The 13,149-nt window shown below is 31.3% G+C and overlaps 1 protein-coding gene across 4 annotated transcripts in view; it reads left to right on the top strand.

The window, feature by feature from the left end:
• LOC107445532 (protein O-linked-mannose beta-1,2-N-acetylglucosaminyltransferase 1) overlaps positions 1 to 13,149 on the top strand; it is a 128,186-nt gene that overhangs the window by 82,006 nt on the left and 33,031 nt on the right. For 2 of the 4 annotated variants that reach the window (XM_043050135.3, XM_087152566.1), the window contains exons 3-7: positions 523 to 661; positions 6,333 to 6,429; positions 10,285 to 10,418; positions 12,196 to 12,261; positions 12,335 to 12,448. In XM_043050135.3, coding sequence (XP_042906069.1) covers positions 560 to 661; positions 6,333 to 6,429; positions 10,285 to 10,418; positions 12,196 to 12,261; positions 12,335 to 12,448 — 513 coding nt within the window. In that variant the 5' untranslated portion in view covers positions 523 to 559. Of the gene's footprint in view, positions 1 to 522; positions 662 to 6,332; positions 6,430 to 10,284; positions 10,419 to 12,156; positions 12,262 to 12,334; positions 12,449 to 13,149 lie in introns of all 4 variants that reach the window. The other 2 variants (XM_087152564.1, XM_087152565.1) reach the window with 1 other exon arrangement.

Raw genomic sequence — 13,149 nt, 5'->3', positions numbered from 1 at the left:
GGTATAATCCTAGAATAGCCCCATCTCTTGTTGACTTTTTGAAATGAAAACGATGTCACGAGTCGTAATATCGTATTAATTTACCGGGATATTAAGTTATAATTGCCAAAAAAAACTATTAAAAAAAAATGATCAAAAATCGATTTATGACGAAATCGGCAAAAATAAAGCTAGTCTTAAAATGATGGCTCAAATTCGAAGTTGGCAAATATTATATTAAAAATATTGTTTTAAAAAAAGAAAGGAAAAAAAAAAACAATAAATCACGCAGAATTTCAAAGCAACGTCCGCGGAAAAAAGCGATCGAGAAACAACATGGATTTACAATAGAATCTGTACTAATTGAACCACATCAAAAATTGGTGGCTCAAATGCTCAATTCAAAATATTCGACTTATTTTTTTATTTTTCAAAAAAAAAAAAAAATTTTTTTTTCATTGTGTTCTGAAGCTTATTCGGGCTTCGGGTTGTGCACCCCTCACCTAGATGAAACCAGTTTAATAGGAGGTTGTTTTGTTTCAGGAGATCTAAGTCTGAAATTGCAGCCACATGCTCTGCTATGGCAGCGATGGATGGCTGGAAATCCCAGCCACTTGCACTGAAAAGAGCCCCCTATCTGAAACAAGTGCCTCCTCGAAGGTTGCTTTCCAAGTTATTCCAGGTATGTGTGTGTGTGTTCTAATTTTAGATTTCTTAAAAAACTTTGATAAATAATAAGTTTGTGACATCAGGTTTCACTTCTGTCATTTTTACCATTATTCATTTTGCTACTACGTCATAATACCGAAGTGAGGATCTTAGAAGGCCAGTTTTTGAACACCCATTTCGTCCAACCACGTTTGTGCAAACCTCGATGGAGCAGTTATCCCGCTGGAAGAGAAATGGGCCCTGATCACAGCTGAAGTGAGTATTCGGCTCTTAATTTGTCCCAAAAGTGTTTTAAGGGATCGGGGCTATGAGAAGGCCTTTTTGAAACCCGCATTTCTTCAAACGACGTCTCTGCATGCCTGGATGTGGGAATGGAAGAGAACATTGTCCGCATACATCTCACAGTTCCGACACCAGGAACTAACGGACCCGGGCAAAACTACGAGGAACACTCCCACACCATTAAACTTCCACCACCATTACAACCGGGTGTCTAGATAGTGTAGTTACCTAACCTTGGGAGTCTCAATTATGTTGTGTTTCCATACTCAGCAGCCAATTAGTTGTTACCCTCTATAAGAGATTTCATCATCCGCTCTTTCAGTCAACTCAGCCTTTGAAGTGGATTCTTGCTATTGTTTCCTTTACACAGCCACGTGACCTTGATGGAAAGCATTTATTTTTCGTTTTAAAGAAATTTTGGAACACTAATTTCTTAGAGTTATTCCGAAGAAAAAAAAACAACCATACCATCGTACGTCAAATTTTTCTGATCAACGTGCTCCAAACTGTTATTAGTAAGTAATGATTGATTAACTTCAAAGTATTTTTCAATAATTGTTTATCAAGCAACATTTTGTATTGGACTATGAATGGTTAGTTTAAGTGTCAATGGTTGTAATAATTATCCAAATCCCTTTGCACGATGATTTTAAATATCTGGGAATGACGTTTGACCGCAAACAAACATGGAAACACCATGCATAAGACATTTCTCACCGTGCCATGAAGAGGCTCGGTGCCCTCAAACGCCAAGATGGAGTTTCACTGGACAAACCTATCCCACGTGCATTCTCCCCCTACTGTGAGTCACTTATTGTTGATGGGGAAAATGTTCTTCTTACCCTGGAAGAAATTCAAAATCAGTCCTTATGTAGTGTTGCTGGAGCGGTCAAGACCATCTCGATAGACGCCATGCTTATGCTGACTGGTGATAAGCCCTTAAGAACTGTTAGTCAAGAGAACAGGGATGAGATTTTTCCGCTTTTTAGCGGATTTCCGCTTTTTTTCATTTTTGTCTCTCGAATTTCTGCCTTTCTTATCAAAAACTCCGATTCTCTTAAAATTTCGCTTTTTTTAAAATAAATATTCCGCTTTTTCTGAAAATTCAGTCGCTGAAATATGATAATTATTTTTATTTCCGATTTTCAAAGGTAAACAGAAAATTCAAACTACAAAGCTACCAACCCTTTCCGCATTTTTACTTATTTTAGCTATTTTCTCCGCTTTTACGCACAGATGATAAGATTTTCCGCATTTTTACCCGGCAGACAGACAGCTCGTATTTTCGTAATTCAAACGACGCTGCTTCAGACAAGTCTTTTAGAAGTCGCAAGCCTGGAATCTGCTAATATCTCGATTCTTATTCACGCGATTTTAATATCAAGCATAGCTTTTCGTATTTACGTGATTTAAAAGTTGCATGTTGCGATTCTTATTTACGAGATTTAAAATCCGATATCGTGATTTGTATTTACGCTTTTTAAAAACCTATGTAGCGATTCGTATTCACAAGAGTTTAAAATCCAATGTCGTGATTCGCTCATGCGGTTATAATATCAAACATCGATTTTCGTCTTATACGTGCTTTAAAAATAAGGCATTGGGATTTGCATTCAAAATTATGCCTCATAATTCTTATTTATGCAATTTAAAATTTACGCATCATGATTCGTATTTACGCGATCTAAAAATTATGAATCGTGATTTGTATTTACGCGATTTAAAAATTTTATATCGCAGTTTGTATTTTGTCATTTTTAAAATCGTATATCTAGTTTCATACTCACGTGATTTCAAAATCCATAATCGTGATTCATATTCACGCTATTTTAAAATCCAGGATTGCAATTTGCATTCACGCAATTTTAAGCTCAACTATTGCGATTCTTGTAAGAAGTAAATTTTTTCTTGATTTAGTTACTCTAAAGGTGACTGTTTTTCTATCGACAATTATTAGTATATGTAGGTGTTACAACATCAGCGAAACTGGAATAGAATATATTTAAAACTTTTACTCTGGGCTTGCAAAGAAGAAAAAGTAGGATTTGTCACAAGATGTTTGAAGATGGGCTAACGACTAAATATAGCAAACATAAAAGATATAGCACTTAAAAAAAGATAATTTTTTTTTTTGGAAAAAGAGTTAATCACCTCAGTATCAAAATGCAAAATTTAAAAAATAATGTTGCTGTTATTTATGCTATAAAATGCAAAGTTCTTATCAAATGAAAAATAATTATCTAAACAGTTGTCGATTATCATGTAATTTTTCAAACTAAAATAGCAATTTTTGTATGTTAAGGAGTTACTATATATTTCTATTTCACAGTTATTGATATGTTTCACAGGGCTCTAGTTAGATCAGATTATAATTTAAACATAAGTGATTGTAAAAGTTGATTTTCTTTTCAAAATAATTTAAAAAGTCATGTTACTGATATATTTGCCTTAAATCATGTAACAGTATTTATTAACAGAAATGGAATGTTAATGTATGTTTAATTTGCTAAACCAGACAGTTTCTCAAGTAATAATTGTCTCTTATGTGAACTGAAGAAAAATATATAATTTCTAGCTTTATTTTTTCAATTGGTAATTTTTCTTTTTACTAAATGTTAAGTATTGATGTAATCATTTATATAATAGTAATAAATTAATACACAATTTTATGTCAACACATGGTTATTTATTATCTTAAACTGTCTGGAATTTATTGTTAACCGATTGCGCGTACGTAAAATTTACTTGCTTGGAAATTCAGCTTTTTTGCCTTTTGGCCAATCTCATCCCTGAGAGAAGGCTTTAATACTCTGGGAAAGGATCATTAGCAGGGGTCTGTCCAGGCATTTTGTGAAAGATCCTGTTTTTGTAAAATTGTGAAAAAATTACTCGTAACTTGTGAACATAAAAAAAGCTTTAAGTCACATTCTTTCAACCAGGGTCCGCTTTTGTAAATTTGTGCGAATAAGGTCCGGCTATTGCAAAAAACTTTTTAAAGTAGTTTTCAAATTGTAAACAGATACAAGATTATGTTCAACACTGTAAAATTATAATAAAAAAAAATTTAATTTTTCAAAATTAAACAGCAACTGCTGCTACTAAATTAGACAGGCAACATACAAATATTTGGTATTTTGCCTATTCTGCGCAACAAAGAATATTTATTTCGGACGAATAATGGAAGAAGCGTCTGCCGAAGGCAAAACTTAGTTCGTTTACATCCGTCTTTAAGTTAAAATATTTTGTGAAGGGTCCGTTTTTATGAAAAAATATTTTGTGAAAGGTCCGTTAACGGACCCAAATTTCTTCTAAACAGACCCCTGATTAAAGTACCTGAGTGTTTTCACTCTGGAATGAAGTCAATCTAGACCTGACAAGAAATTTTAAGACCCAGAAGGGCTCTCTACAGGGAGTTCTTCAGGTAAAAAATTCACTTGGTTTAAACTATGAACCAGAATTGCTCATCCCACCACAAAATCCATTACATTTGAAGTCTTTCTGGATTCATCTTGATTTGGGTCAAAAGATAACTAAAAGTAATACGGACCCTTCTATTTTGATAGCTCTCGAAGTATTCAATATTTTTGACCCTAAACCAGAGTGACTCCGGGTCTTTACCGATGGATCCCTCCTCTCTGATAGCCCTAACGCAGGTGCCGAAGTTTTCTCCGACTTTTTTTCTTTCTACATCCCTGTGGGACAGGGTACTTCGTTTGACGTTGCTGCGATCCGTACTGCAATGCCACTGAGAAAAATCCACCAGATCCATTCTAGAGGTGCTCTATCGTTTCTGACAATAATCCCACAACACAGGGGATTGCCTTTATCATCTTAAGAACCTGGGGGCATCTCTTGAGAAAACTTCCAGGCAGCGAGAAAGTCGACTTAAAAAGGGTGTTTTCATTTCTCGTCCTCTGCCCTTCCATATTATTAAAGATCTTATTAAAGCCCGTGCACAGGAATCGTGTTTCTCAAAAGAATGCTATTCCAAATTTGTGTAATGGCTGAATTCCGCCTAGCTACCTCACACGACGGCCTAAGAGACCATCTTTATAGACTGAAAATTGTTCCTTCCCCGATGTGCAGATCTGGAGAGGTCATGAATACTCCACTGTCCTGCTCTGGACAAGTCTTTTCTCGTCGAGCGTTATTGGGAGGCTGGAGACTATTGAACTCTGTGATCTTTCTTTTTATTGTTTTCTGCTGTAACTGCTCATCATCTGACATTAGAAATAAAAAACTATCGCTAAAAATAGTAATTAATGAACAGTTTTTATTACATTGATCAGGGTTTGTTGTTGTCCTAATATTCCTGCTACAGAAATATTTTGTCCGTGTTTTAGCTTCTTGTCCTTATACTTCTGATTTTAGTGCATCTTCATAGCATCCCATTTTCTAAGAGTGCATAGATTTAAAGAATCGAAAAATTTGAACTTTTAATCCAACATCTTTTTTATTTTAATTAATAATACTATTAGAAATCGCAAAACTCTATGGCTACTCATTAAGTATGCAGGGTTCAGGCATATCACTATTGTTGAAACCTTTTCAGCCATTCTGTTAAAATCCAGAAGTTGGTTATTTAAGCAGTAACTTGTAGGATGGAGAGTGATTCGTATATTTCATACGAATTATTGATTCTAATTTATACATATAGTAATATAAAGACACTTAAACAAAGGTTATTATACTTTTTTAGCTTGCTGTTTGCTTTTGTAGAAATTGGCTGGTGTATGAATACTGCTTCAAAAAAAAATGTATTGATTTTTTTTTTGCCCACTACGAAGCTTGCATTAATGTCTATTTTATTTTTACTATTTTTTATGAATACACAGCAGCATAAAGCTCCCAAAAGGTCTACAATGGAATTCTAAAGTAGAGAGATCACAGAGGTTCCAAGAGTTCGGACGTGAAACATGCAAATATTTAAATAAAAACATTTAAAAAATGAAGTAACTACATTTGAAAAAAAAATTTCATTAGGAATATATTGAAAAAAATGTGCTTTTATAAAAAATTCAACAAATATTTCTCATCGAGCTTTTCAGTTCAAAATAAAATAATCCCATTCAAGAATAAAGAATTCTTATAACAATTCTGTTTTCTTTTGAAAACTATAATTCAACTAATTTCATTCATTTTCGGCATCAGCGTAAACTAAGAACAAATTAATATATTCTATTAGTCTTGTTGAATATTTTCAAAATATAGAGTTATCTTTTTTTTAAAATTTTTTATCCACAGTTGCTAATGAACTTTTTTTTATTAATTCAGAAAAAATCAATCATTTAAAGTTCCGTAGCCGAAAAAAGTTGAAAACTGCTGGTTTAAAGTAATGAGTTGAAATCTATGTGTTGATCTTACTTGGTTTATAATTATAAAATGGTCATTTTGCGTTACAGCTCTTGTTACTTGTTGTTTTAATTATTACTGTAGTCATAAATGTCCTCTTCATTTTGGATACAAGTCGAAAATTACAAGAAGATATCCCATCTCTAGGTAAGCATATTATTTCAGAAGAAGTTTTATTTATTTGTTGCTGGTTATTTAGTTTTAGAAAAATATATACGAGTGTTATATTGTTGTTATTAACGTTATTGCGTATCTTATTAAACGTTATTCTTTTATCGACACTTTTTTTTCCCTTCTTCTAAAAATACGACAGTGTGAAACAGTTAGAGCCGTGGTGGCTCTGGGGATACAGCGTTCGCTTTCCAATGAGGTGAACCGGGTTCGAATCCCAGCGATGGCTGGTCGATACGAATTCTGCACTAGGCTCGTATCGATCACAGTGCTGATTTAAAATATCGTCAGTGGTAGACGGATGATGGGTTGAAGTCCCCTAGCCCTCAACTAAACTTGGAGGTTTTCCAGGGTGCGTAGCGTTTGTAAAAAGTACTTAAAGGTGCTTTTTGGGGGATTTCGTTTTTAAAAGCTTTTAAAGGTGCTTTTTTCAGCTGGTGTTTTTAAAAAGTGCTTTTTTCCGAAATTGTTTTCTTCCCTTCAGTGATATCTGGTGGATCCCATGCATTTCACGAAAAATGGGGAGTTTGCTACGTAATCATTCATGCGGACTTCATGTCGTACCCACGTTATGACTTGTGCATGCGCGCACACTTTAAACCGAAACCCTAGTGCTCCAATTCGGATAGAGAATCCTTATGAAATGTTTTTCCATGGTGATCCTTATGAAATGTTTTTCTTTTTAATCTATTTTAATTTTGTTCTTGTTTATTTTATTTTACTTCTAACACTTTTTTTTGACGTAGGGGGTAAGGGTACTTTTGTTCTGAGTTCAGGGCCAAGTTGAATTCACTCGGTGATGTGGGAAAGTACTGATTGTTTCGATTTACGCCCGTTTCTTTTTGGGTTTTTTTTAAAGCTAAAACTGTTTATAAAAAGTTTTTCTTTTTCAGTAATATCATTGATTGAATATGAATTTTTTGGGTGCTTGAAAATTTTTTTAAAGTGCTTGAAAAGTTTTTAAAAAGTGCTTATTTTTGATTCAAAGATTTGGCTACGCACCCTGTTTTCGTGGTGTTCCTCTCCATGTAGAGCAAATGCGGGTTAGTTCCATCAAAAAGTCCGCCACGAAGGCAAATTTTTCCCAATATTTGACCCAGGAGTTCCTTGGAGTGGATTCATAATAATTATCACCAATTCTGGAGTGGGTTCAAAATTACATGGAGTTGAACATTAGAAGTCGTGAATTGGATAGGCTGTTCAATGATGGTTATATGACAGTTGAATTGAGATTTTTAGAACTAAAATTTTCGTCTTAAATTTAAACACTATTTTTCTTTTAGTTTCTATTAAATTTTTTCTTTTATCAAAAACCTATGCTTTCATCAACGTTTTTATTATAACGTGGCCACTAAAAGTTTTCTATTAAGAGTTTTTTTCTTTCTTTTTTTTCGTTTTACTATTTCTTGAAAACACCGTTATCAGAAAACAGATGTTCAGTTTTAAAATTTTCTTTCGAGAATTAAGATTGTTTTGTATTTTTTTATTTTTCGCTTTTGTATATTATCTTTTGTTTTTATGGGCGTTGTGTATGATAGCTCTGCATTTTTGAAAGCGTTTCTCATAGGCTAACTTTCTTTTAACGTTTTATGGTTACTTTTTTCCGGAAAATATTTTTAGCATTAAAGTTTTGTGTTAAAATTAAGAGGGTTTTTTTTTCCATTTCTCGTTTTCTATTTATTAACTTAACAACTTCAGTTTTTTTTTAAATTTTTTTTTTATTTTTTTTTTTAAATAATTGTTAGTCAGTTTTTTATTTTTATTTATCTAAGATGTTTTTATGAATAACTCTAATTTTTTACCCTTTACAAACAATATAGCAAAGTTTTAATTGATTATCAATAATGATTAAATTTATTTATATGTAAAAAATATTTATTAATGATTTTAAATTTTTTTAAAAATTTAACTATTCGGCAGCCCAATATTCGGTATTCGGTCGATCTTTTTTTTTTTTTTTTTGGTCCTATTATTCAGTATTAGGCTATTCTTTCAAATCACTATTCCTTACGTTACACAAAAGAAAGGGGGAAAAAAGCACTCATGCTCACAGAATGAAAGTATAAAGAAAATAAATAAAAACATATTTTAATGAGTAATAGGAAGTCAAAATAAATATTTTAATAGAGGAAAACTTATAGGGTATAAACAAAAATTATAACAAAACCATAGTACAAAGTAAGATGCAATATTTATTTGATATTGTACTTCAGGTATTATTTCTATTTCTTGAATTATTAAAAGTTTTATGAATTTTAAATAGGAATTATTTTAATACTATTCTGCTAATATATATATATATATAATACTTAGGGTATCTGTGCACCTGGAAAGTCATGGAAATTTATAAATTTTGCTATTGAACAAAATCATAGATTTAGGTTGCCAAAAAATCTAATTTTTAAAATGGAATTCACCCCCCCCCCTAATTTCATGGTGTTCAGAATATCTGAATTCTTAACAAAATCCCCCCCCCCTCACACTATCATATTTTATTAAAATATAAAATGTTTTTATCATGTTTTTTAAAAATTGTGGTGTTCTTAAGAAATGGAAAGAAAAAAAAAACATCATTTCTAGAGCAAATTATCTTTTAATTTCGGTGATTCCAGATTTTTTTTTATTGTTTTAAAATTCTATCTGAAGCAAGCCAGTCATTGTCGAATTTTTTTTTTTTTATTCCGAAGGGAACAGAAAAATCAGGAGTATTTCTTTGCTTTCAGATGAACAAGAAAAGTATCTTTAGAATATAATTCTGCAGAAAAAAAAAGAAGAAAAAAATTATTTCCTTTTGTATTTTTTTCAGCTATTTTATTGCTTCAACTCTTTCTTTACTCTGTTTTTAAATTTAAAATAAATATGAAGGTGCAGAGTATAACAGTTTCCGTAATACCTATAATTTCAATTAATGTTATTATAATGCCTTTTTAAATTTAGTGTTGTATTTTTGTCGGAGAAAATAGTTATGTATTCTTGGAATTAGTCATAGAAAGTCATGGATTTGAAAATCTAAAATTTAGCAGATACCCTGTAATACTTTTATGTTTCGATTATGAATGATTGAAAAAGGAATGGTTTGCCTGATTATTTAAAGCATGGAAATTCTGATCAGTCCTACAAATAATTCCAATAATTTCATTTAAAAAAAAAAACTGTTTCTTTCATTTTGCCTTGAAATCCAAAGTTTTGTTAAATCTGACATTTAAATGTTTGTTCAGTGCTCAAAATATCATTTACCATTTTTTATGGGGGTGGGGGAGACTAAAGAAAAGAATTTTTTTTAATGTTTCCAGTTCACTAGTTTTTTTTCCCCTGCTAGATTGGTTTTTGATAGAGGAGTACAATTTTGGATTGTTATGCTCTAATAACGTCTGTATTTGAATCACTTCATTTTCCACAATTAACTGTAGTACCATTTAAATTAATCGAAAATATAGACTCCATTGTCCAGAGACATAGGAATGCATTAAATTCACTATCTGTTTAGTCAGCTCATAAATAGGCATTTTTTAACACAAAAATGACGTGATTCACAATAGTTTTACTCAGTAAATATTTTTCAGAAAGCTTTTTTTTTAAAATTGGCAACCAGTACTTAAACATTTTTCAATAAAATATTAAGGGAGTCCTAAAAGTGGAATATTTGTATAATTCCATAGTTCAATAAAAGAGGAAATCTTCTAATTCGAGAGTGAGAAAAATTATTAGCATAAACTATTTACAACATTTAACATTTGCTGATCTAAACTACTGAATATATTAAAAATGTTGCTTAAAATTGTTTACATTACTGTACATATTTAATAATGATGATGATGTATGTTTTTGAAGGCGATTCAGATGGACTAGATGGAGGAGAAAATCGCCATAACAGCTTCAGGCTGCAGGAGAGTTTGCCTAAAACATTAACTGTAGAAGTACTTTCCAGTCAATCAAAAGTATCAGTCTCAGTTGATGGCACAACTGTAAGAACTCATCTTTCATTGTTATATGTCATTGCATTCCTATTTGCTATGAATTGATATTTCATTCTTATTTACTAAATTTATTGTATAGATGACTGAGTTGCTTTCTTTCTTTTTTTTTAAAATTAAATTTTTTGTTTTCTCTCATTAAAAGATTTTTTTAAGTTGGGAAATAATCACTTCAAAAAACTAAAACGATTAAAAATTTGTTTATCATGAAACAACTATTTGATTACATGGAGGAGCTTATGGAACTCGTCAGTATTTTCCACGTTTTGTAACATTTCCACGTTTTTTGTTTTTAAGCCTTGTAGTGTTAAAAAAATGTCTAAAAATTTTGTTTAAATTTTAATGATTGATGTGGATTTGAATTCGTAGTAGGCTGAACCTTTAATTGAATTTTGTTTAAAATCAGCTGCTGATGTCGAGTATTGCAGTTACAGATTGTGTCAAAAATAACTGCTTTCTTCTTTAAAATGATTTTAAAAATAGTACAAATTTTATGCAAGTTAATGCTTGCAAAAGGCTTAATCCATGGTGCTTAGTGTTTTTAAAAAGTGCTTATTTTCGATCTTCCTTTTTTAAAAGCCCTTCAAGGTGCTTTTTTCATTGGGTGTTTTTAACAAGTGTTTAATTTTCCCTTTTTGAAAATGAGATTTTTTTCTTCGCCATGTCAATTTTTCCCACATATTATGCAAAACGGTGCTTTTCACATTGTTCTATTCAACACTTTCACAATTTATTTCAGCGTACTGTCAGTCCACAGCATATGAAAGTGCTAATCATTTTACGGGTTTTATGAAATACTTACGAGTCCGCTTGTGCGTCTACTGAGCTGGGCTCTGTGAGATTATTGCACTCTCATGTGCAACTCTTCTGCATTTTGCAAGATATTCTCAATTTCAAGCTTCATTCTCCACTGTCTGAAATCTCTTAGATCATTTTTTAATGGCTAATATAATAAAAAAGAAGAGTTAATCAAAAACTAATTATTTTATCATGATTATGTAATTGTCTTTGAAAATTATTTTGCATTTTGTTAATGTATATAGTGCTTAAAAATATGTTTTGAGTGCTTAAAAAGTACTTATTAAGAGATGCTTATTTTTTGTTGCAAGCACCCTGTAATCTTATGAAACTGCTGTTTTATCCAAGTCAAAAATCCTGTGTGCAACCTTAAAAAAAAAGAGAATTGGCACAAGCTTTTATTGAGGCAAAAAAAAAAAAAAAATTTATGAAAGCTGTGTAACACCTGTGTAAAAACTACAGCTTCGATAAAGTTTTTTAACCTTTATAAAAAGCTGCACGTTTCTTGCTGATAATTTACCTTTTAATGCTAATATACTATAGCTTTTATCTAGAGATTTTATGATTTTTATTATAAATTTTTAATTTTTTATAATAATTATTTAAAAAAAATTTCTGTTCCTTAAACAATTCTAAGAATAATAACTAGAAAAGAAAAACAATTTGAAAGAAGCAAGAAATAAAAAAATAAAGAAATCTAATCTTTCAAACTATTTGTTTTAGAACTTAATCGTCTCTCCTTATAGAAAAGCAAAAGAGCATAAATTAGAACTAAAACTAGAACTTGGATTTAATTTTATTATTTTATATTAAGTATAAAATTTCAGTGTTGTATAATTTTTAATTTATCTAAGTGTTACTTTTTCAATATTAAATTCGTCCATAATTTTCTTCTATGCCTACATAGAGATTAATACCTTTCTCTAATTAGAATTTCATAAATGCAAACTGTGTGAATGAACTATTACAGATTTTGGAAGATGCTGAAGACAACAAAGGGAGGGGAATCCATGTACTAGTCCTAAATCAAGCAACGGTAATGTTTTGAATTCAACCTTAAAATTATTAATTTTAGTTATTTTCACTCATGTCTATGAATATGTTTTCAGGGGAGCGTGATGGCTCAACGCATGTTTGACACATACTCACCGCATGAAGATGAGGCAATGTCTTTGTTCCTCAACATGGTCTCAGATGGAAGAATACTCATTTTTACCATAAAAGTAAACATACATCATTTACACAGATTTTAAAGATACCACCTTGTTAGCAATTTTCAATGTGATTAATTGAAGGCAATATATAAAAGTGATTCAATTCCATCATTTTTATATTCAAAACCTTAAAATGTATTCCTTTTCCTACTTGCCTGATTTGTGATGTTTCCTATTTGATACCAGAAATAAGGTGCAGATGATATTTTAAGTTAATCATGCACAAAGAGGTATTTTCTCTGAAGAAACATACTTTTTTGCATGTTAATGATATGTAATGTTAAATGCTATTAAATGATAAGTACATAATGAAAATAAAATGAGTAAAATAATATATATTTGGGCAAGAAATAATTTAAGTAAATAAAGTATCCCTAGAAATATATATAAAGCATATGTCATTTAAATACTCTACAGAACAATATTAAACAACGCGTTGATATTTTGGTAACTTAATGGAATTAGGCTTAACAGCAAAAAACCCTTCCGTCCTGGAGAGACTGCCGGCCTCAGCGTTAAGTGCGTTTTCGCGCTTTTCCCGTCGCGAAGGGGTTAAATTAATATTAAGGTGTCCGAAATTTGGCCCACACTTCTGACTGATCTATTGGGACCATGCTTTCCAGATGGCACCGATCCCCTATATTTTGTTGGTCAGAAATCCGAATCGGTTATAAGAAAGATATATTTATTCAGAGAAAATAAGTTTTTGG

This window comes from Parasteatoda tepidariorum, chromosome 1 (genome assembly GCF_982258835.1).
Source record: "Parasteatoda tepidariorum strain Cologne lab strain chromosome 1, Ptep-v5.0, whole genome shotgun sequence".
Taxonomy (NCBI): Eukaryota; Metazoa; Arthropoda; class Arachnida; order Araneae; family Theridiidae; genus Parasteatoda; species Parasteatoda tepidariorum.
Note: the sequence above shows the minus strand (reverse complement) of the source record. Positions and strands in the feature narration are given on the sequence as shown.